At 42.6% G+C, this 25,586-nt stretch overlaps 1 protein-coding gene across 1 annotated transcript in view; it reads right to left on the bottom strand.

Annotated features, from left to right (window-relative positions):
• Positions 1-25,586, bottom strand: part of DNAH10 (dynein axonemal heavy chain 10) — a 139,153-nt gene that overhangs the window by 23,158 nt on the left and 90,409 nt on the right. The window contains exons 46-58 of the mRNA XM_043979641.1: positions 25,033-25,185; positions 23,528-23,788; positions 23,184-23,356; positions 20,421-20,514; positions 19,415-19,582; positions 18,585-18,773; positions 17,899-18,070; positions 14,595-14,798; positions 12,830-12,910; positions 10,098-10,295; positions 9,243-9,404; positions 1,678-1,852; positions 73-254 (exon numbers count right to left, since the gene is read on the bottom strand). Coding sequence (XP_043835576.1) covers positions 73-254; positions 1,678-1,852; positions 9,243-9,404; positions 10,098-10,295; positions 12,830-12,910; positions 14,595-14,798; positions 17,899-18,070; positions 18,585-18,773; positions 19,415-19,582; positions 20,421-20,514; positions 23,184-23,356; positions 23,528-23,788; positions 25,033-25,185 — 2,212 coding nt within the window. The remainder of the gene's footprint in view (positions 1-72; positions 255-1,677; positions 1,853-9,242; positions 9,405-10,097; positions 10,296-12,829; positions 12,911-14,594; positions 14,799-17,898; positions 18,071-18,584; positions 18,774-19,414; positions 19,583-20,420; positions 20,515-23,183; positions 23,357-23,527; positions 23,789-25,032; positions 25,186-25,586) is intronic.

Here is a 25,586-nt window from a genome sequence, read left to right as displayed (position 1 = left end):
GAAACAAAGAAAAGTAGTGGGAGCTCTGAAGAAAGCTGAGACAGCATCTCCCTACATGTCATCTACACTTGCCTCGTATGTTTTTGACTTGGCTCTGGGTAATTGAATCAAAATCCATCTCCATGAGAGACCTCAGAAAATTCGGGTCAGACATCATGCCTTTGGCTGTCTTCCAGTTGAGTTCCTTATAGCCCTTCATAATCAGAATACACTCGCAAACAGTTTGCACCTGTTTAGGAGGTTTAGCAAAAGACCTAGGGGGGAAAAAACCCAAAGGAATCAATCAAACGCTGAATCACAAAATAGATATTAAGACGGGCTCGTGGGAACCATTTATTTTTTTTTAAGTGAGGCAGTTGGGATTAAGTGACTTGCCCAGGGTCACACAGCTAGTAAATGTTAAGTATCTGAGGCCGGATTTGAACTCAGGTACTCCTGACTCCAGCACCAGTGCTCTATCCACTGTGCCACCTAGTTGCCCCCTCAGGGTAACCATTTAAAGACACTGGTGTTCGTGGTGGGAAGTAGCATGCTGAGTTCGGTGGTAGCAGAGCTTTGAACTTGAAGGTCATGGTTAAGTTCTGTAACCTACCTGAGCTCATAATAACCTGCAGTAACTCTGCCTGCCCTGCCCTGCCCTGCCCTGCCCTGCCCTCATTTTGCAGATGAGCAGAGTGAGGCCTGAGGTACTTCACTGAGATTAATTGACTTGCCCAAGGTCACCCCTGGTCATAATGTATCAGAGGCAAGATTTGAACTTGGGCCTGTGAGAGGGATGTCTGGCATCCTGCTGCATTAAACCAAGGGCCCAAGTGTGTGCATTGCTTCATTTCTGAGGTAAAGGGAACAATGTGGGGTTTGGGGTTTGTTTTTCACAAAGGCACAGCATTTGGAGGTTGGAAGGGTCTTAGCTCAGCCAAGGCTGAAGACAAGTATGTGCTCATTTCTGTGGAGGGGTCCAGCCTCTTACCAACCCAAACCCATTTACCCGGGCTGATCCAAAAGCAAAACAACACAGGTGCAGCTAGGTGGCACAGTGGATAGAGCACTAACCCTGGATTCAGGAGGACCTGAGTTCAAATCTGACCTCAGACACTTGACACTTACTAGCTGTGTGACCCTGGGCAACTCACTTAACCCTTATTGACCCACAAAAAACAACAACAACAACATATATATATATATATATATATATATATATATATATATATATATATATATATATATATATATATATATATATATATATATATATATATATATAACCTATGTCGGATTGCCTGCTGTCTGGGGGAGGCGGAGAGGGAGAAAAATTTGAAATTGGAAATCTTATGTAAACAAATTCTGAAAGCTATCTCCACATGTAACTGGAAAATAATAAAATACTTTTCTTTTTTTAAAAATAAAAAATAATTAAAAAACAAAAACCAGACAGCTGCACTCCTGACCTTCACCTCTCAGCCCAGCAATGAGGACAATTCATTTGCCACAGGAGTCATTAGCAAAGGAATAACTCCCCAGGGAAAAGATTACTTCTTGCTCCCAACAGCGAGCTCAGAGCCCCAGGGACTTGTCTAGGGTCCACCCAGGCTGTTAGGGTCAGGGTCAGGCCCTGCACCTCAGCTTTGCCACCACACAGGCCCCTCCGTGAGAAGCTGCTGTGGGTAAGGGGGTTACCTGATCTCTGTGACGTCTGACTTGTCCAGCTTCTGCAGCTCCAGCTTGGCCGCTTCCAGGATAGGCATGGCTTCCTCCAGTGCCGTCTCGGCCTCAGCTTTTTCCACAGCGATGATCTTATTCTGTTCCTCGATCTCCATGGCCTTCTCTTCAGCGAGTTTCTTCTTTTCCTCCGCTGCAGGGGGAGGTGAGAAAGGGTTATGGCTCAACTGGTACAAACACACAGGACTGACTTGGTTTTGTTAGATTAACAAAAGGAGAAGTGCCCATCTTGGACATCTTGCCTGGGCTCACCACAGCCCGCCAGGAGGAAGCCTGAGCTATCGGACCCTGGGGTCCACTGGCAACCTCTGATTCTCTCCTCTTTCCCTACTTCTGGCCCACTTCCCTCTCTACTCCTCTCTCTCCTTCTGACATCTGGCTCTGAAGCAGTTCCTTCTACTCTATCTCAGGGAAACTCTCTTCTACTTGGTAGTTCCTTTAAATTCCCCATCCTCCCACTGGCCTCCTTCCATCCCTTTTTCCCACACCCATCTTCCCTACTGCTGTTTTCCCTTCAGATTTAGCTTTATCGTCATTATCAAGCATGTAGTACTGGACTTGGAGTCAGACCTGAATTCGAATCCTACCTCAGACACCTCCTAGCTACACGATCCTGGATAAGTTACTTAAACTCTCTGGGCCTCAGTTTCTTCATCTGTAAAATAAGAGGGGAGGACTCATGGGCTCTAAGGTCCCTTTCTAGCTCTAAATCTACGCTCCTGTGACCACCAGGGAGAAGCCCGGCTAAGAAGATCAGATAGAGATCAGAGGAGGAGACAGAGAGTGTTTTAGTCCTTCGGGGAGGTGAACTACAGGCTGTTAGGCCAGAAAGAGGAAAGAGTCAAGGATTTCCAGAAAGAGCACAAGCCTGGCACAGAGCCGCGAGGTAGCTGTGAGGGGGATTTCAACTGTCCAAGCATCTGCCAGTGCCCTGGGTGTGCAGGAAGGAGAGCAGCTGCGAATCTCTCAACTTGCTTTGAGCAGCCAGAGGAGGCCCCCAGGAGAGGGAAGGGCCCTGTGGTCCTGGGAAGCAGCTGAAGGAACCGGAGATGCTGAGAACAGAAGGATCGGGGGTGTGAAAGGATATCACGTGGAAGCGGGGGAGACGCTTCCTCTGAGGACAACATCAGGGACAATGGGTGAAAGTGGCAAAGGGGCGCATTTCTGCTCTGTGTCAGAAAAAAAAACTTTCCAGCAACGAGAGCTTTTTACAAGCAGGACAGACCTGGGGCTGGAGGAGGCCTGACAGTGCATCACTACTCATCAGGCAGGTTAGAGGGATTGTCCTCCAGGCAGAGGCTGGACTAGATGGCTTCTGAGGCCCCTTCCAGCCCTGAGATCCTGTTACCTCTGAGCCAGGTAGTGCCAGGGCTATTATGGTCATTTTACAGAGAAGGAAACTGAGGCTCAGAGAGGTGATCTGCCCAATGTGACATGGTTAGTCAAGGTCAGGTCTCCCGACAACAAAACTGCACCACACACCCATGTCCATGGCATGTTGAGGAGCCAGTGTGCCGGACGGTTTGGCGAAGGCTGAACAATCGTAAAAAGATCTAGCAAGAAAGAAGGATAGGGAGGTCAGCTCCAGAGAGCCCAAGGAGGGGGCTGAGCTGCTGTGATTAAGGCTGCCATAAACACTGAGGGCTAGGGGTGATGGGCACAAAGCGCAGCTCTAGGAAGATCAATCTGGAACCAGGATGAGCCTGATGAATTCAGGTAGGAGACAAAGAGACCAGAACCTAGAAGGGGTCATCTGTGGGGGCCGAAAAGAGTCAGTCACCTGGACTTCATCATGGTCTCCAGAAACTTCTCCCATGAAATCACATTGACTGAAACTCACAACCTTCTTGGTACCTGCTGGCCCTGGGCCCCTCCCTCTGACTGGAGAGGATGGGGGGGCGGGGTGGACACTGGAGACCTCCCAGATCCTCCACTTAAGCAGGGAGGCCTAAACAGCCACCTCATCATTTCCCAGCCACCTGTAGGCCTCATGTCCCTCTCTCTCACCCCCTCCCCACCTTCTGAGCTTCTTTTATTTTATTTATTTATTTTTTTGCGGGGCAATGAGGGTTAAGTGACTTGCCCAGAGTCACACAGCTAGTAAGTGTCAAGTGTCTGAAGCTGGATTTGAACTCAGGTCCTCCTGAATCCAGGGCCAGTGCTTTATCCACTGCGCCACCTAGCTGCCCCCATCTCTCAGCTTCTTTTAATGTGTTATCTCCCCATAGACTGTGAGTACCTTGAGGGCACTCACTTATACCTGTTTGCCTCAGTTTCCTCATCTGTATAACGAGCAGGAGAAGGAAAGGACAAACCCCTCCAGTCTCTTTGCCAAGAATACCCCAAATAGGATCACAAAAAATCATACATGACTGAAAATGACTCAACAATAACAGCATGCAGAATCTTAAGTATGACCTTGCTGGTATATGAAATAAGCACAACTGTTCAGTAATTTGAACTTTCTTTGGCATTGCCCTTCTTTAGGATTGGGATGTAAACTGATCTTTTCCAAACCACTAGCCATTGTTGTGTTTTCCAAATTTGCTGGCATATTGAGTGCAGCATTTAACAGCATCTTTTAGGGTTTTAAGTAGCTGAGTTGGAATTCTGTAATCTTCACTAGCCTTGTTGTTAGCAATGCTTCCTAAGGTCCACTTGACTTCATTCTCTAGGGTGTCTGGCTCTAGACCAGTAACTACACCGTGGTGATTATTGGTGATGTTAAGATCTTTCTTCCTTTTTTTCCCTTTTTTTTGTGGGGCAATGAGGGTTAAGTGACTTGCCTAGGGTCACACAGCTAGTAAGTGTCAAGTGTCTGAGGCCAGATTTGAACTCAGGTCCTCCTGAATCCAGGGCCAGTACTTTATCCACTGTGCCACCTAGCTATCCCCCTCCCCCATTAAGATCTTTCTTGTAAAGTTCTTTTGTGTAGTCTTGCCACCTCTTCTTAATCTCTCCTACTTCCTTTAAATCCCTACCATCTTTGTCTTTTATTATGCCCATTTTTACATGAAACATTCCTTTGATAACTCTAATTTTTTGAAGACATCTCTTGTCTTTCCCACTCTATTTTTTTCTTCTATTTCTTTGCATTGTTCATTTAAGAAAACCTTACCACTCCATGCTATTCTCTGGTATTCTGCATTCAGTAGTAGGGTATACCTTTCCCTTTCTCTTTTCCCTTTCCAGCTTTCCTCAGATATTTGTAAGGTCTGTGGCATTTAAAATTATATGTGGTCGCCTTATTTATGTCCCAAGTTTAGGGAAAATCAGCTGGGGTTTCTAATATATTTGTTGCTTATAAATTAGAAGCACTGGCAGATGCTTGGACAGTTGAAATCCCCCTCACAGCTACCTCGCGGCTCTGTGCCAGGCTTGTGCTCTTTCTGGAAATCCTCTGCTCTTTCCTCTTTCTGCCCTAGCAGCTTGAAGTTCACCTCCCCAAAGGACAAAAACACTGTCTCCTACTCTGATCTCTATCTGATGTTCTCAGTTCTCTTTAGCACCAGTTTTGGGCATTAAGCATTTATGAAAGCATACCAAATATTTGTAAAGAGAGAACACTTGGCTCGGAAAGTTAAGAAGCTTATCTAGCCTAGAGGAGAGATCAGAGCTCAGCCTGGACTTCTTCCTTCTCCAAGTCTGAGAGGTGTCTGAGAGTGAAAGCTTCCTCTGGGTGTGGAGGAGAGGCCGCCCTTCCACACTGCTCAAAGCTAATTGGCTAGCATCATTCAAGTCTATAGGTTTACTGGACTTGAGGGTGGTCCATGAGCAGAACTGAAATCAGAGTTCAGAGAACACACCCTCTTAAGGCCAAGCTCTCAGGTAAATGTGGTTTCAAATCAAATCAACTTTAAGTGAGTTAATCAGCAAAGCCAATCCCAATATTATCCTCTCGAATGGGAAGGACACTCTCTGAGTGTCCCAAAATCCATTACCCTCTCACAGGTCTCATAATACAGTCCTTTTGCTTTCTTTTCTCTTTTTTTTTCCTTTGGAATGTTTTTTGGTCGCTGAATCCCGTACAATATTGCAAACCTTTGTCCATAGTTCTTCAGGCACTCTCGCTACCAGATCTAATGCCTTCAATCTTCATCACTTCCACTTCATATTCATAAGGGATGTTATTTAGGTCATGCATGATGGTTTTCCTTCGTTTCTTCAATTTAAGTCTGAACTTTGCAAAAAGAAGCTCGTGATCTGAGCCACAGTCAGCTGAGGTCTTGTTTTAAATGACTGTCTAGACAAAGGAACAGCAATATTGTAAGATGATCAGCTGTGAATGACTTAGCTATTTTCAGCAATACAATGATACATCAATACTCTGATGGACTTATAAAAAATGAAGTCCATCTCCAGAGAAAGAACTGATGGTGTCTGAATATAGATTGAAGTATATTTTTTAGTTTCTTTTTCTTGTTGTTTGTTTTCTTTCACAACCTAATGTGGAAATGTTTTGCATGACTACACATGTATAACATATTGAATTGCTTGTGTCCTTAAGGGGGTGGGGAGGGAGGGAGGAAGAGAATTTGGAATACAAAGTTTTTTAAATTGATGTTAAAATTGTTTTTACATGTAATTTGGGAAAATTAAATTATAAAAAATGACTGTATAGAGTTTCTCCACCTTTAGCTGCAAAGCATAGAATCATTATGATTTCGATTTTGACCATTTGGTGATATCCATGTGTAAAGTCACCTTTCAGGTTGTTGAAAAGAGTGTTTGCTATGACCAACAAGAGATCTTGACAAAACTCTATTAGTCACTGCCTTCTTCATTTTGTACTCTAAGGCCAAACTAATTTGTTGTCCCAGTTATCTTTTGATTTCTTTTTTTTTTTTTTAAGTGAGGCAATTGGGGTTAAGTGACTTGCCCAGCTAGTAAGTATGTTAAGTGTCTGAGGCCAGATTTGAACTCAGGTACTCCTGACTCCAGGGCCGGTGCTCTATCCACTGCGCCACCTAGCTGCCCCCATCTTTTGATTTCTTACTTTATTTTTGAAGCAATAAACATTTTTATTTATAGTTTGGGGTTCCAATTTTTATTCTCTCATTCTCTCCCTCCCCTCCCCCTTCCCTAAGGCCAAAAGCAATCAGATATAGGTTATACATGTACAATTATGTAAAACATTACCATATAAGTCATTTTGTATAAGAAAACTTGAATAAAAGAAAAAAGAAGGTGAAAATAGCCTGCTTCAGTCTGTTACATCAAAATCACTTCTTTCTTTGGAGGTGGATAGTATGGTTCATCAATAGTCCTTTGGGATTGTCTTGGATCAATGTATTGTTGAGAATAGTTAAGTCATTCACAGTTCTTCATCAAACAATATTGCTGTCTCTGTACACAATGGTCTCTTGGTTCTGCTCACTTCACTATACATCAGTTCATACAAGTCTTTCCAGGCCTTTCTGAAGTCATCCTGCTTGTCATTTCTTATAGCACAACAATATTCCATCACCATCATGTACCACAGCTTGTTTAGCCATTCCCCAATTGATGGGCATCCTTTGATTTCCAATTCTTAGCCACCACAAAAAGAGCTGCTATAAATATTTTTGTACAAGTAAGTCTTTTTCTCTCTTTTGGGGATCTCTTTGGGATACAGAAATCAGTGGTATTGCAGGATCAAAGGGTATGCACAGTTCTAAAGCCCTTTGGGCATAGTTCCAAATTGCTCTCCAGAATGGTTTGATTTCCTACTTTATCATTCCAGTCCCCTATGATGAATGTGACATCTTTTGGGGTATTATTTCTAGAATATGTTGTAGGTCTTCCTAGAGCTGATCAACTTTGGCTTCTTTGGTATCAGTGGTTGGAGCATAGACTAGTATTACTGTGGTGTTGAATCGTTTGCCTTGGATTGTAACAGATATCATTCAATCATTTGTGAGATCATACCCCAGCACTGCTTTTCTCACCCCTTGATTGACTATGAGGGCTACTCCATTTCTTCTAAGGGATCCCTGCCCACAGAAGTATATGTAGTGACCCCCTGAACTAAACTCACCGATTCCCATCCATTTAAGTTCACTGACACCTAAATGTCGATGTTATCTTTCCGTCTCCTGTTTGACTGCATCCACCTTACCTACGTTCCATGTTTCTATGCAATGTTGATCTTTGCAGCATTGGACTTGCCTTCTGTCACCAGACACATCGGCAGCTTTCTGCCTTGGCCTTGGCCCAACGGCTTCATTCTCTCTGGAGCTACTTGGAGTTGTCCCCTGCTCTTCCCCAGTAGTGTGTCGGACACCTTCTGACCCGAGGGGCTCATCTTCTGGTCATCCCTTTTATCATTTTTGTACTGCCCATGGGGATTTCTTGGCAAAGACCCCAGAGGGGTTTGCCATTTCCTTCTCCAGAGGATCATCTTTTATGAGAACCTTCCACTATGACCTTGGGTAACCCTGCATGGCATAGCTCATAGTTTTACTGTGCTTTAAGAAGATGCCAATGTGCCCAAGCTGATAAACTAATCTGTATGACTAGAGGGAAGACACATTTTAGATGAATAACCAGAAACCAGACTGGCAAGATCATGGGATGGGCACGAATAGGAGGGGGAGATAGTCAAAGATGGCAGCTCTTCCCAAGTGGGCAGCAGAATCCATAGTTAATATATTAATCAATGAGGAGCCTCTGTAGTAAGAGATAGTAAGAGAGCAGCATCTAAAAATCATGATTTCAGAAGGAATGTGTAAAATAGACAGGAGAGAGAAGAAACTGAGGGGAGGAAGGGTATTGGGTGTGGTCATTGTTACAGTAGGCAAAACCAAGAATGCCATGATGATCTGGACTGAAACCATGGACAAGAAATCTGCAGGTGTTAGAAAGACCAGGTTAGAGGTCAGGGCCAAAGACAGAGATCTGGGGGTCACTGGCATATAGTTGCAAACCACAAGTTGACATTTGGTCAACCTATGACTCCCTGTAAAGGAGAGGACAGGGAGATAAATAGGATTTAGTGAAGGAGACAAAGTAAATGCTCAAGCAAGGAAGAAGGAATAAGAGTTCGGGGCAGCTAGGTGACACGTACTAGCTGTGTGATCCTGGGCAAGTCACTTAACCCCCAATGCCCTGCAAAAAAAAAAAAAAAGGTAAATAGTTCTTCTGGAAAAGGTCCACTGAGGGCAGGAACTTGAGCCCAGGTCAAATCCCCATGGCTAATTCAGTATTTGGTAGAGTCTCCATTAATATTGACTTGTCCAACCATGGCCAGTAGGAAGCATACCGGGTTTGAAGGGAAATTCACACCCCAGTTCTGCCACTTTATACTAAGCTGTGTGACCCCTTGAGTAAGGTTCTTGACCCCTCTGGGCCTTGGGCCAGATAGCCTCTCTGGTCTTGTTTTGCCCTAGTTTAACGATCTCATTTGATGACAGTGACCTGATATTCATTCATTCACTTAGAAAGAGAGCAAAGCACCCACCAGAGATACCCCTGCATGATGGCGGCCTGGTTGGCCACACACTTGCTTTGCCTGCCAGCCTAAGATGCCATGGCCGGTTATTCACCTATTGCCGTGTTCGTTGAGATCTCCTCCAACAAAGCCTCACAGGCAGCCGACTTCTCAGCAAGGACGATTTTCTGCTCTGCGAGCTTCACATTTAGCTCGTCTAGTTGAATGGTAGCTTCTTTCAGCTTATCCAGTCCTCCTTCCAGACGTTTGCACTGTGCTGAGTGGAACACAATTCAAATGTTCAAGAGGAAAATCTTAAACAAAGTTCAAAGAATTTCATTTAAATTAATTTTCTCATCACAAAATCTGACTTTTCTAATCACAGCAGAGGAGTCGTTGTCCACCAGCTGATGATTCTAGGCCTTGTGGAGACACAAAACACACCACGCTGCCCATATCAGCATCTTGGGGCCCAGTGCTATTGGCTGACCTGATTGTTCTGATTCTGGATTAAAAGTGTTGAGGGCCAACATGCACCATTTAGAAAGCCAAATACTGGCTGTAGCTGGCAATATTTTTAACATCATAATTTCTACAGCATAACACAAATATGAAGCTGCAGAGCACCCCCATGGTTCTATCCAGGAATCAAAAAATGAAAATAAAAACCTGCCGGTATTCTTCAAGCTTAGCAAGAGATGAGAAATTCTCCTGAAAACAGATCTTTGGTGGAGTCTGCCTGCTGTGTCACTTTAAAGAAACCTCTACTCAAGGGAAAAGAAGCTTTTCGGCAATTTTTTAAAAAGTTGATCAGTTACTGCTTTTGCTTGTCACTAAGGAGCATTGATCATGGGCATGGGGCAAGGGGTGGAATGATTATGCTGCAAAGACAAAGGAAGGACATCAGCAAAATGTCTCTTCTAAGTCCGCTCTTCAGCAGGTAGAACCTCCTTCCATACATAAGTCTTACCTATGTTGAATTGAGTTTTTTCATCTAGTAACTTGGAATAGGTGCTGATAAAGTCAAGATAGTTCTTGGGAGTTACATAGTTGCTTCGCCTCAATTTTTGGAGGAATTTGTTGCTGTACTCGCCAACAGATTCATGGACCATGACAATGTGTCCTACCACGTCATCTGTGTAATCAGATGGGATCATTGGATTCTCCCCTAAAGCAAAAGGGCAGAAATGTGAGAGAAATCTCTTGTAGGAAGGTGTGGACAGTGTCTTCTTTCTGATAAAGCTGGGGTTACAATGTTGAGGGAAGCTGGGTGCACAGTGCACAGAGCACTGGGCCTGGAGTCAGGAAGACCTGAATTCAAATCTGACCTCAGACGCTGACTGGAGAAGTAATTTAATTCTGTTTGCCTCGTTTTCCTCATCTCTAAAATGAGATGGAGAAGGAAATGGTAAAATCACTTGGTTATCTTTGCCAAGAAAACCCCAAATAGGATCACAAAGAGTTGGACATGACTGAAAAACAACTGAACAATAATGCTAATTCTTAGGCTAGAGTGTAGAGGGTAGCAATTGTATCTCCCTACAGTGAGGGAGATCTTGTCTTCCCAGAGGTAAAAATTTCCTTGACATGATAGAGTCTGAATAACGTTAAGTGTAATTCAAACTTTATGTACGAAGGCACTGGAGTTATAAAATGTCACTCATTAATTAAATAAATAAAACTTTAAAGAGCCCCAGATAATTTCCTGCCATAAGGGATGGTTCTAAATCTTCCTTCAGTATTAAGCCTTAGACCTAGAGAAAAACTTTCTAACAGCGAGGGTTCTCCCAACAAGGAACAGGATGCCCAAGAAGCTACAGCAGGGATAAAATTATTTTTAAAAATAATATATTTGCCTAGTGTCTTACAAATCTAATCAAACAGGCTTTAAAATAAAAAGATGGAGGGGAAAAGGTGCCTATTCTTTATTAAACTCATCAATAAAACATACAGACACAAACACAAATTTTACGCGTAAATGTAAACCTGTCCTTTGCAGTCCTTGTAGTATACTTAAATAGATTTGGACAGTTGTTGAAATGGTCACTCCCGTCCAGTGATGCAAATCGCCACCCAACCACGCCTCCTTATGTGGCACCATTCTTTTGTCATGATTTCTCATGAGTCCTCCCTAAGGGGCCTGTCCAGGCAGCCCCTGTCCTGTTCACTGCCTTTTCCAATCAGGAATGACCAGATCTGGTGTGTAAGTTTCTTACCCTTCTTAGGTATAAATTACTATGAGTAATGTATTGAACCCCATTTACACCTACCATGCATCTCTTCATCAACCTTTGGGGTCAGCCACAATTTTGATGCCTCAAAGACTGTGGTTCCACAGCTATAAATAACAGCTTTACATTTTGAAGTAGAAGCCTCCATCAAAGTTCTGCATGTTTTTATTGATAGTTTAACAAATAAAATGTTTTTCCAAAAATAAATTGAAATAAAGTTAAGACCATATGATCTTTCAAGGTATCTCAATTCTTTTTTTTTTTTTTTTTTGGTGAGGCAATTGGGGTTAAGTGACTTGCCCAGGGTCACACAGCTAGTAAGTGTTAAGTGTCTGAGGCCGGATTTGAACTCAGGTCCTCCTGACTTCAGGGCCGGTGCTCTAACCACTACGCCACCTAGCTGCCCCAAGGTATCTCAATTCTAAGTCCCATGATTTCCTTCCTGATGAAGAGAGTAATTGCCAGATTCAATATCCAACTTGTATCTGGTGGCATTTACTCCCCCTTGTACTTCCTTCTGGTGACCTCAATTCGCTTGGTATCCCTAAGTTTTGTCCTGTTCTGCAGTGTGTTTTACTTGTGAACCAATGGTTTCACACCATCCTAGAAGAGGGCCCAAGGCAGCACATGACACAGCAAACAGAGGACCAGACGTGGGGCCAGAAAGTCTTGGGCTCACATCCCAGTTTTGACTGTGTGACTAACTGTGTGACCACCTATCACAATGACCTTCCTGGGCTGCCGTAGTCAAAGTAGTTATTGGTCGTAAGGCACTGTGTAAACTTTAAAGTGCTGTGTAATAAACATTGGTCAGTCAGTAAACACGTATTAAGCCCCTATTATGTGCCAGGCACTGTGCCAAGTGTTATATCAGTGTTAGTTATATCATCATCATCATCAAATAAATCTTTGTTGTTGTTCAGTCATTTTCAGTCCTGTCTGACTCTTCATGACCCTATTTGGAGTTTTCTAGGCAGAGATACTGGAGTGGTTGGCCATTTCCTTGTCCAGCTCATTTTACAGATGAGGAAACTGAGGCAAACAGGGTCAAGTGACTTACCTAAGGTCACATGGCTAGTAAGGGTCTGAGGCCAGATTTGACACAGGAAATTGAGTCATCCTGGCTACAGGCCCAGCACTCTTTTTTTTTTTTTTTGGGTTTGGGTTTGGGGTTTGTTTTTTTTGTTGTTTTTTTTTTTTTGGTTTTGTGGGGCAATGGGGGTTAAGTGACTTGCCCAAGGTCATACAGCTAGTAAGTGTCAAGTGTCTGAGGCCGGATTTGAACTCAGGTACTCCTGAATCCAGGGCCAGTGCTTTATCCACTGCGCCACCTAGCTGCCCCACAGCACGCTTTACTGTGCCACCACTTGCCCTAAATAAATAATTATTGGCTAGAAATTAAAAGTTAGGAAGAATAAATAATCAATTATCTTATGGTACACTAAAAGTTTAATTTCATTCTGACACTTACCTAAAAATGACTCGGCAACGGCATATAAGGCTTGAGGCGGCCATGGCAAGTACCAGTCAATGCCTGTGTTATTTACCAGACCTAAAATAAAAAGTGGCTATTGATCATTATGATGATAAAGATCATTCTATAATTGCATAATTATAATAATTATATGATATAATTATATAATGATAAAGATCATTCTATAATTGCATAATTATAATAATTATATGATATAATTATATAATGATAAAGATCATTATGCTTCAATAGCATTGACATTTCCACCACTTTTATTGGCCAGCAAATTAGCAATCCTTTGATATACACCGGGGACAAATTTCATCATTCCAAGGACTTGCAGTTTGTACTGACCCTGCTAGAAATACTCAGCAATCCCAGCAGCTAGGTGGTGCAGTGGATAGAACCCTGGATTCAGGAGGACCTAAGTTCAAATCCGACCTCAGACACTTAACACTTACTAGCTGTGTGACCCTGGGCAAGTCACTTAACCCCCATTGCCTCACACACACGAAAACAACAACAAAAGAAATACTCAGCAATCCAAGGGAGAGAAAGGAAGCAACATGAGTGGGCAAACCAAATTACTAGCACCATTTCCTCCTTAGACCCTGGGGGAATCAGCAAAGGAAATGAGCCCAGGAAGAGCAGGGCTGACCACTGACCCTGCTTCCAGCCAATCCCCTCCCCCCCACCCCAACCCACACCCAGCTACCATCCAAGGAAGCTGTCGTTGTGGGGGTGTACCCAGACAGCTGTCTCTACGGGTACCTCCGCAGTAGCCACAGCTACTAGAGACTCACTGGTATCATTCAACAACTCAATATCAAAAATATTTTGTTTTATCAACTGAGATGACACTAAAGAAGATGTGTTTGTATGTCAGCCTTCTCTGGCCTCTACACCAACCTTACTATCTGCTCTGTAGCTAAGCCTACATGTATGTATGTGTACATATATATGTGTGTATATGTGTATATGCATGTAGGTATTTGTGAATAGATGGATAGATAGATGGTTGGCAGGTAGGTAGGTAGATAGATAGACAGACAGACAGACAAAACAATAGAGTCTCCCCCATTGGAATGTATAGGAGGGAGCTAGGCGGCTCAAATCCAGCCTCAGACACCCATGGGCAGATCATTAATCTCTGTTTGCCTTAATTCACTGGAGAAGAAAATGGCAAAGCACCCCAGTATCTATGCCAAGCAAACCTCAAGGACAGTATGGTCCGGAGGCTCATGAAGAATCAGACACGACTGAATGACTGGACAATGACAAATTAGAATGTGAGCTCCTTTGAGGGCAGTGATTGGGTGGTCATTCTATTTGTATTCCCAGCACATAGCACATTACTTTGCACTAAGAATTAATGCTCAACTGATGCTTTTTCATTCATTCAATCCATTAATCTACTCGTACATAAATGAAATTAGGCTCCATTAGTTAAAGTTGTGCTTTGAACAGGCGTTTACGAGGGGGTGATAAACATTCCCACAAGTCAGAGCAACAACATATAAGCATGAATAAAACCAAATTTCAATCTTCAGACAAGATAGATAGAGTTCTGGAACAGTACTATTTTTCAGAGCAAAGTTGGGGGTTAGGGCTTACATTATTTGGAGGATTTCCTGAATGTTTCTGATTTGCTTTGCAAATGGTAACCTGGCATCAGACCGAGAAAGTGGGCACCATGCCTAGACTCCAGTGCTTCTACCCTGGCAACAAGGAAACTTAATTGGTTTGACCAAACGAATTGTACCTGGAAAATTTCGACATCGTGTTCTCAGTGTATCACCAACTGGTGACATGCCAAGGACAATGTGAAGGTTATTTGCACTCTTATTGACAAAATATTGCCAAACACTTTCTTTAGCCAATCCTGCACCACTTTTAGCAGCTTCTTGTCCAATCTGACTTAGAATAGAGTCTTTTTCATCATCTGGAAAAAGTGCTGGCACAATTCCTAGAAAACAATTAAACACTTTTTTTTAGAAAAGTCTATAGTATATAGGGTTGTCCTATTCAACACTATATAAAATGTACTGTAGCTCTTTAAAAATATATAGTATATAAAGGATTAAATTCAGAGCAGATGGAAGGTAAATTTTCAAGGGAAATACCAGCAAAACTGTTAAGAATTAAAATGGATTAATATTTAGGAAAATATAAAATATCTAGATTAGCAGAACAAGAAACAGAATTTAAACAATTCAATCTCAGAAAAAGATATTTAACAAGAAATTAAGGAATTCCCAAAGGAAAACCCAACAGCAGATGGATTTGTGAGTGAATTCTACCAAAATTCTAAAAATAATTAGTCCTAATATTATATAAATTATTTGAGAAAATAGGAAAAGAAAAGATCCTAACCAAACTCTTTCTTTGAAATAAATATCTCCCTGATGCCTAAACCAGGAAGAGCTAAATTAGAGAAAGAAAATTATAGACAAGTATTACAAATAAACATCAATGCTAAAATCAAATGTTAGCAAAAAGGCTAAAACACATATTGAAAAGATTATATACTATGACCATGTTAGACTTTTACCCAGAATGTAAGATTGGGCCTTATACTGTTATAAATATAACAGATTATATTAATTAAAAAATATGATAGACTACATTAATAATACAAACAAATAAAAATCATGTGATTATGAATAATGCAGAAAACTTTTTGATAAAACACAATACCTCTTTATGTTAAAAAGCATTAAAGAAAAGAGGAGTAAATGAGCTACTCATTAATATCTTAACCGAGGTCTATCTAAAACCAAGATCAAGCATTATCTATAATGGAATAACACTAGAAGCATTCCAATAAAATCAGAGTAAAGCAAGCCTGTCCATTGTCACCACTGTGACTTGATAACATTCTAGAAATGCTAGCTGTCACATGGCACATGAGGCTGGAGTACGAAGAAGCTGGATGGCGGATTTTAATCATAGTCATATCTAAAACAGGCAGTAGAACATAGTGGACAAAGGGCTAACCTTGTAGTTGTGAAGAATCATGCTTAGGGCTGTGTGACTGTGGACAAGTGTTGGCGCCTTCTAGGCAACTTTCTAAGACTATAAATCACACAATCCATGGAGGGAAAGGCCTCATTGTTGGGAGGAACAGGAATTCTTTATAGCAATGTATTATAGGTCTAGACTTCCCCTCCCCCCAAATCTAAAACTTGGTGTCAGAGATCCTGGGTTCGAATCCCACTTTCTACTTATGAGACTATGTAAAGGCAGTTCATTTGGATTCCCAAGCAGAAGCAAATTTGGGCATTCTTTGTGGCATCGTTCCTGCATGTCTGAGATTATGTCTCCACAAGCCTCCTTCTCTGGGCAGAGAAAGTTCCATAGTCAGTCATGGTATTCAAATCCATTTGATCCAACAGGCACTTATGAAGAACCTGTGATGGTGAAAGGCTTGGGGAGCTGGAGGGAACAGGGAAACTGGAGGCAAGTAAATGGCAGCTAAATAGAAGACACACAAGCTAAATAGAAGAACTGCCCTCACTTGGACTTCAGAGGTAAATGTGCAAACTAAATCACCAAGGTCCATTTCTTCTCTAATACTATTAATTCATACTTGGGCGGCACAGGGAGAGTGTTGGGGGGGGCGGTCCTTAGGGAATGCACAAATATTCTCCCCCCCGCCCCCCCACTTCCTGTCTAAGCAACCACTTGGGCTTCCACAAGGAGAAGCTCTGGGGAGCCAGGTTCTGGCCATCCAAGACCCAGGGGATTATGGTGTGATGACGTCTTCTAAGTGGCTGTAAGAACCACACGTCAGGACTCCAATTGATGAGCCAAAACTCAGTGTGTAAAAAAGGGGGCTTCTCATCTCTCCCTCTCTCTGTGTCTGTCTCTTTCTCTGTTTCTCTGTCTCTGTCTCTCCCTCTCTCTGTCCCTTCCCTCCCCCTTCTCTGTCTTTCCCTCCTCTGTTTCTCCCTCCTCTTCTGTCTGTCTCTCCGTCTTTGTTTCTCTTTGTGTGTCTCTCTGTCTCTATCTCCCTCTCTGTGTCTCCTCCATCCCCCCTCTCTGTCTCTCCTTCCTTCTCTATCTCCCTCTGTCTCTCTGTCTCTCCCTCTCTCTGTCCCTTCCCTCCCCCTTCTCTGTCTTTCCCTCCTCTTCTCTCCCTCCTCTTCTGTCTGTCTCTCCGTCTTTGTTTCTCTTTGTGTGTCTCTCTGTCTCTATCTCCCTCTCTGTCTCCTCCATCCCCCCTCTCTGTCTCTCCTTCCTTCTCTATCTCCCTCTGTCTCTCTATGTCTGTCTCTCTGTCTCTCTGTCTGTCTCTGTCTCTCTTTCTCTGTCTGTCTGTCTGTCTGTCTCTCTCTGTCTGTCTGTCTCTCTCCCTCTCTCCCTCTTTGACTAGATCATAGGACCCTGTGTGTATGTATGTGATAGAGCTGTAGGTGTGGGGAGAGGTAGGGAAGAGAAGAGGAAGTGCCTACTGGGGACTCCAACCTGTGCATACAAGGGCTAGTAGAGGGAGTGAGACCAGAGCAGGTGCTGTACTTGCACAGTGTTTCAGAGTTAACAAAGTCCTCTCCTCAGAAAACCCCTGTGAGGTTGGTAGTGAAGACAGTTAAACTGTCAGAGCAAGTATTAATGTTCCCCATTTTCAGATGAAGAAACCAAGGCTACAAGACATAAAGCCATTTGTCTGAAGCTGTATAGATAGGTAGTGGCAACGTTGGGATTCGAACTCACGCCTTCTGACTCCAACATCAAACTCCAAAAATTCTTGAACTGAAAGCTCTATAGGCAACCACAAAAATGTTTACCATTAGAAAAAAGGGATCCTCGGAGTCTGACTCAGTATCAAAGGAACCAGGTTTCTGGGAAAGCAGGGACCACTAGAATGGTTGCTTTGGCAATGTGGCCCTCAGAAAGCTGCCTAACATAGGACTAATGGATCAGGATTTGAGATCAATTAGCCAACCAACCAACAAGCATTTAATAAAAACCTACTATGTGCTAGGCACCATATCCAGAGCTGGGGAAATAAAAACAAAAGTGAAACTTACATTGTAACGGGAAAGAGACAACATTTCTCTAGTTACCTGATGTTAACATATTGTTGATGAGCTCCAAGAAACCTTCCTCGGCCACATGGGCATCTGTGAACAAGAAAATCATCAGCTTGTTCTCAATTCCAAGTTTTATGTAGAGACTCTTGAGATCTTCTCGGAAATTAGTTTCAGAATAGCCTCGACTCAAAACAATTTCAAACACCTGGTAACATAAAAATACAATGTATTAGACACTAGAAATTTGAGGTTAATGTGACTTAATTGCCTATGAAATATATCCAAATATAAACACGTGCATAAATGTAAAATGCATGGGTTATGTTCAATATTTCCTTTGGTTCTTTGGTGCAGAACAAACCATAACTCATTTGATTCACTTAAAACAAACAAGCATTGAGGGTACAAAAACACAAGTGAAAACAGTCTCTTTCCTCCAGAGACCTACATGGATATCTCATATGGTGAGAAAGGATGAAAAAACAAAAGATCAGGTGTGTCAATGATTATTAAGTTTTCCAAAGAACCAAAGTAAGAGGTTCTCCATTCCAAATAAAAGACGAGATCTTAAGATATTCACATAGACACTGTTAAAGTGTCAACTGTAAAATTTTTTAAATATGCACAAACTCAATCTCACAGTCCACGGAAGCCTTGGTTTCCAATGGCACCAACACTGGAACCAAATGAACTGAATCCATTGGAGGCGCAGTACGAACCTCACAGCCTGCGGTGAATGCGGCCAGCCTCGCCAGGGACTGTTTTCCAGAGCCCCCCACCCCGACCAGCAGCGCATGGCCCCCATTCATTCGAATAATTCTATGGACTCGAATCAGGTGCTCCAAAGCATCATCAAAGAGAACCAAGTTCATCTTAGTGTTAGCTTCGTTATACTCCTCGAGAATCTCCTGGAAGAAGAAGACAAGTATTAACAGTACAGATGCTTTTACTTAATGGAGGTCATAAAGACAACTCAAAGAACTCAGCCATTAATATGACAAATATGCAAAATCACTTTGTTATCCTGAACCTTAAACCTAATATTTGTGGGAGAAAAAATTTTCCATACCTGCAATTTCATCATTTTAGGGCATTTCCCAGGGAGAAAACTCCCACTACCATTGCAGATCAGCACCTTCTCTACAAATTATTAATGTTCATGACCCCACATGTCTTAGAGAGTTGCCTGGAGTAAGTGACTTGCCCAGGGTCACACATCAGAGATAAAAACTTGAACTCAGGCCTTCCGACTTCAAGGTCAGTCTTATATTTGTTGAATTGAATTATTGGTGCAGAATGAGAAATATGCCCCATTTCACTTCAGAATAGGACCTTTGGAAGCACTGCCCCATTTGGTGTGCAGAGGGTCCCAGCTGGAAGTTTTCTGGGGTAACTCTTTTTCATGCACCTATTAGCACAAAATTCCCCTTGACGGCCCCTCTCCCTGGAGCTCAGAAAACAATGTTAAGCTGGGTGGAAGGACCATCATCCACCTTCTTCAGACTGACTGTCAGGTCAGCTACCTTAAACACGACCGACCATGCCACACCTGGAAAAGAGCTTTTGCAGCTTCGTAGTCCTGGATGTCTTCATAAATCCTCGGCTCTCCTTCGTGCAAGGCCATCCTAAAATCTCCAAAGAGTATAGGGTCTCTCATGACAAATTCCAAGTCTTCTGCAAAATGTTCCTGAACCAAGGCCTGGATATGATCTTGTACCTTACAAAAGAAGATGGAGTAAGAAACGAAGTAAGGATGATTAAGAAAGCCAATCAAAAAAGGAATGTTTGAGGGGGCGGCTAGGTGGCACAGTGGATAAAGTACCTGCCCTGGATTCAGGAGTACCTGAGTTCAAGTCCAGCCTCAAACACTTGACACTTACTAGCTGTGTGACCCTGGGCAAGTCACTTAACCCCCATTGCCCCGCAAAAAAAAAAAAAAAAAAAAAAAAAAAAAGGAATGTTTACTAGATTAGCTAAAAGGATTCAAGTGGTATTTCCATGTAATTAATAGTAACAACAACAAAACAACCAGCATTTATATAGTGCTTGCTTTAAGATTCGCTAAGTGATTGACATATGTTCATGCATTTGGTCCTCACAACAACTCCAGAAGGTAGGTGCTATTATTATCCCCATTTTATAGATGAGGAAAATGAGGCTGAGAGAGATTAAGTGACTTGCCCAGGGTTACACAGCTATTAAGTGTCTTGAGGCAAGATTGAAAATCAGATCTTCCTGACTCCAACTCCCACACTCTCAACCCTGTTGCCACCTGGCTATCATTTCAAGAAGATTTTGGATGAATGTTCTGTCTGTTGCTTCATTTTTTTTTCAATAAAAAGAATTCTAAATAATGTAGCCTTCCAGTTTGCACTTGTTTATCATGTGGTTCTGATTTGTTTGGCTGGTTTCTCAGCCATCCGTGAGATATCCAAAATATCTCTCATAAATCCAGGTTCGCACTGTGACCTTTTGCAATAATGCATCAATACTGTGAGTGAGAAAACCAGCACAATTATAGTTTCACATTCATAATTGCATTTAGAGATACTAACCAAAGTCTTGTCGTATTCATTAATTAATCTGTCATGGAACACTCTCAAACACTCATTTCTCCACACTCTCACCATCTGTGATACTGTCTGAAACCTGAAGGGTTAGAAGAACAGAAACAACTTGGATGTAGACTAGAGAAGAAGCGCTCAAAAACCATCACTTTTGCTAAAATGAGAATTTTTGAAATTTTAGGAAAAAAACACTATTGGGAAGGGAGCTAATGATGAACTTCCCATCTGTTATCTAGTTCAAGGTTTCTTAACCTTTTCTGCATCGTGGATCTTTTTGGCAGTCCAGCAAAGCCTACAGACACCTCTGAAACATGTTTTAAAATGCATAAACTAGGGGGCAGCTAGGTGGCACAGTGGATAGAGCACCAGCCCTGGAGTCAGGAGGACCTGAGTTCAAATCCGGCCTCAGACACTTAACACTTACTAGCTGTGTGACACTGGGCAAGTCACTTAACCCCAATTGCCTCACCAAAAAAAAAAAAAATGCATAAGATAAAATATGTAGAATTCCAAAGGTAACTAATTATATTGGAATACCACAAAGTTTAAAAAAAAAAGTTCCCAGACTCCAGGTTAAGAACCTCTGCACTAAGATTTAACATAAAGAGAACAATGCTCAGAAACGCTATAATATTTTTTTGGGACAAAGAGTGATAAAAATTCTTCCATTTCCTTTTATGGCCTAACGAATGAAATCTAACTCAACACATGTACAGAATCTAGAACACTAACACTATAATCCAAGTCTCAAGACCCAGTAGTATGGGACACTCTCCTCATTGGCGGATACTGATTACTCAGCATCCCCACACCTGTGTGATAGGCCAGACTTAGCAAGAACAAGGGAGAAGAGTTCTTCTCCATTCCCGCTCCTTGAGCTTCCAGATTCTCCTGGCTTCCGGCTATGAGAGAGAAAATCTGTGATGCCAACCTCTATTCAGGTCGCTAAAAGAAGAGAAAGACTCTGGGATGACATTGACAGGACAGCAGCTGAACTCTCCATCATGTCACTAACTACATCTTATCACACTAGAGACTGGAGAATTTCCCCTGTGGGGATTCCTTTTTTCTATTTATGAATAAAGACCAGGAGTTTAGCGTGAACCTTAACAATCATATCCTCTAGACTAACAATATTCAATGAAACCGAGATATAAAAAAAGAGAGAGAGAGAGAAAGAAACAGGGATGTCATTCTATCCTGGTGGGAGAGCAGGGTGGCTAGCCTCTGGCTCTGCCCCTCCTGACAGGAATCAACGTTTCCCTTGAATACAGGTCAGAGAAGAAGACGCTGGAGTCGTATCTAGCTGTTCTTATCTCCCTATGTGCCACATCAAGCCGGCCCTTGATAGAACACAAAAACCATAATAAAAATTACCTGCCGTAAATCACCCTGCTTTAATTTAAAACATGTCTAAGTTTCCTCCACTGGGGTGTGAAAATGACCCTGGATTCTTTTTTTTTTTTTTTTTAGTGAGGCAATGGGGGTTAAGTGACTTGCCCAGGGTCACACAGCTAGTAAGTGTCAAGTGTTTGAGGCCGGATTTGAACTCAGGTCCTCCTGAATCCAGGGCCAGTGCTCCATTCATCGTGCCACCTAGCTGCTCCATGTCCTGTTGTATTTTTTTGTTTTGTTTTGCGGGGCAATGGGGGTTAAGTGACTTGCCCAAGGTCACACAGCCAGTAAGTGTCAAGTGTCTGAGGCCGGATTTGAACTCAGGAACTCCTGAATCCAGGGCCGGTGCTTTATCCACTGCGCCATCTAGCTGCCCTGACCCTGGATTCTTAAAGGACACACCAGTGGAATGCAATATACACCACAGGTGAACAAGGACAGACCTAGAGATAATCTAGAGTCTGAGGATCAGCCTGTCTACCTCAGTTGAGAATAGTTCACTATCGGCTTAATGGCTGCAAGGAAGTGAGTTGTTAGGCTACCAAGACCATACATCCACCAAGATGCAATGACCTGGGCTGGAGAGGAGAGAGGAGTCACACTGATGAAATCACAGCCCTTCGAGTATTGAAATGGGTTAAGAATCACCATGGAGCTAATCAACATCGCCATTTTCCAGGAAAGGTATCCAGTGCTTCTTTCCTATCTGCACCTTACTTCTAGAATTACTTCTGGTGTCTCTCTTCTCTCTGTCTGTCTGTCTGTCTGTCTGTCTGTCTCTCTCTCTCTCTCTCTCTCTTCTCTCTCATTCTCTCTCTTCTCTTTCCCTCTCCTCTCTCTTTTCTCTCTCTCCTCAATTCGTAAGTTGATTGTTTCTCTGCCAAAAAGAATGGCCTTTGGAGTAAAGGGGGCAAAACAAAAAAGCTAATAGGGAGTCAGTCAGGTAACTAGCATATGTTGAGTACTTACTATGTGCCATCAGGCACTATGCTAAGAGCTAAGGATACAAAGAAAGATTAAAAACAAAAGCCCGGCCCTTCTCTCAAGGAGCTCATGGTCATATAAGAGTGAGAATATGCATAAAAATTATGTACAAACAAGATACATTCTGGATAAACTGGAGGTAACCAACAGAGGGACTACACTAGGATTAAAGAGAACTGGGAATGACTTCTTGGAAAAGATGGGACTTTAGTTAGGACTTAAAGGAAGCCAGGGAAATGAGGAGGGGAGGGGGAGGGGGAGAGGAAGGGGAAGGGGGAGGAAGTGGCATGGTGACTCCCTCCCTCAAAGAACAGCTGGTGAAACCACATTCACACAAGGGCAGCAGGTGCCAGTGAGGCCACCTCAGCTTACCGTTCCGGGTTGGTGAGGACAAGGCCATTAAATACACGGGAGAGATCTCGAAGGTTAAAGATGTAATGAAACTTGGAGGGCGTGGGAGGAAGATCCTGGACAATCATTTGGTACAGCTGCAGCGTGCAAGAGGTCATCAGGTCACTCACAGCAGCGATGGCCTCCGCAAACACCTACAAAGTGAAACCACCACCGGTAACCGGATGCCTGATTGACTGCCAGGCAGTTGGGTGGTGGGAGAGCGGTAGCTCATCCAAGAGCCCTTTGGAGGTTATAATTTGACTGATCACAAATTACTGTCAAATAACACTTTGGTGTCCGTTTCTAATTTAAGTTCAAATTACCTTGGTATGGCCTTTCAAGATGGAGGCATAAATTAAATGCAAAGACTCTTCTGAAGGGAATGGGACGTTGAAAACGTTGAAGAGAGAAATAAATCTCGGATCAACTTCATTCCGACCTCCTCCAGCCTTGCCCATAGCAGCGATGAATCCGAGGTCCCGAAGGACTTTGCAATTCATCTCCTTCCCACGGTCATAAAGGAAACCCTTCTCCAAAAGGAGTTTCAGCAAAGCGATGGGCTGCTGTGTGCCGTACTCATCCACCTTGGTTTTTAGAAGAAAAGAATCAGTCCATTGGCCAATGCACAAGCATTTATTAGGTGCTTACTATGTGGCAGACACTGTTCTGGCCTCTAGGGATAGAAACCCCAAAATGAAACTGTGCCTGCTCTCAAGAAGCTTACATTCTAGTATGGAAAATATATTGTCATACTGTGTACTTACTCTACCAGGGAAATGGATTTTTTTTTTCCAAAATGGGTACCCAGCATCTGTATAATATTAAATGCTAGACAGAGCAGGGATGTACTGGTAGATGTTTAAAAATCAGATCTCCCAGAAAAACAATGTACACACAACATATTTTTGGGTTTAATTTGCATTATTAATATTTTCTCAATAATTTTCTTAAGTCTATGAAATCAATAAGTGAAGCCCTGATTTGTAGCATTTGTTAATTTCCAAGATGTAAATGATCACATTGAAAATGTAATAATCAGCATTCCTGAGCTGGTTTGAGCTGGCTCCAACACACTCCTACATAAACCTTGCCAAAGAGCCCTCTATATCCAGGGATATCCTTCTTGTGTATAGTAAAGGTTACCCCCCCACCCCCCACCCCCAGCTCCTTAGAAGGGGCAATTAGGATCTTATAGGTCTAAGTGGGTAGGAACTATGCCTATATTCAGTAAGCAAGCAAGGAAGGAAGGAAAGGCAATGAATTATTATTTCCAGTTGCAGAAGAGTTTGAATTCACCTACTAACATGTCATTTTTCAATTTGACCACTACTCTTTTTTTGTTGTTTTTGGTTTTGGTTTTGGTTTTGTTTTTTTGCAGGGCAATGAGGGTTAAGTGACTTGCCCAGGGTCACACAGCTAGTAAGTGTCAAGTGTCTGAGGCTGGATTTGAACTCAGGTCCTCCTGAATCCAGGGCCGGTGCTCTATCCACTGCGCCACCTAGCTGCCCCCTGTTGTGTAGTTTCTTAAAAAAGAGTAGTGGGGCAGCTAGGTGGCGCAGTGGCTAAAGCACCGGCCCTGGATTCAGGAGGACCTGAGTTCAAATCCAGCCTCAGACACTTGACACTTACTAGCTGTGTGACCCTGGGCAAGTCACTTAACCCTCATTGCCCTGCAAAAAAGAAAGAAAGAAAGAAAGAAACTACACAACAGAATATATAGGCAGAGAGAAACTCAATAACCATTCTGAGCCTCCAAATAAGAATACACACTTCCTGAAGGCCATGTCTCCCCTTTCTTGACATGTTCTCAATGAAATCCTTATGTTACCTTGGGCATATTCATATCATCCATGAATACCAGGAGACGCTTCCCCATTGGTGGTCCATAAGTGTCTTTAGTTCTCTTCTCAACATTTGCCTCCAAATTCCTTTGAATGTCCATGGATGTGGTCCGGGAGGAGAAACTGACGATGAGCACAATCTGAATTGGAGATGGTGTTGGAAATAGGCAGCTGACTATTTTGACTAGTGTAATGTTACTTCATTAGTCAACCGCAAAAGTATGAATAAGAGTTTCAATTTAACAATTTTAACAGTTTTCAAACTGAAATCTTTTTCAACTCACTGAAAATGTTTATTAAATCAACTTCATTGTGTTTTAGGGCATGAGTCATCCCTTTTCCCTGAAAGAGGCAGGTCTTATCTGCCAGTTTACAAGTAAGCCAAGTTCTACATATGGGCTTTGGAAACAGCACAGTCAATTCAATTCAATTTACATTTATTACATGTAAAAGGAACTGTGACAGCTACTGAGGATACAAAGATAAAAACAAAACAGGCCCCTTGTCCTCAAGGAAGTTACATTCTCCTGAAAGGAAAAGA

Source organism: Dromiciops gliroides, chromosome 1 (genome assembly GCF_019393635.1).
Source record: "Dromiciops gliroides isolate mDroGli1 chromosome 1, mDroGli1.pri, whole genome shotgun sequence".
In the NCBI taxonomy this organism is placed as follows: Eukaryota; Metazoa; Chordata; class Mammalia; order Microbiotheria; family Microbiotheriidae; genus Dromiciops; species Dromiciops gliroides.
The sequence above is the reverse complement of the archived record's forward strand: the minus strand, read 5'-3'. Positions and strand labels throughout refer to the sequence as shown.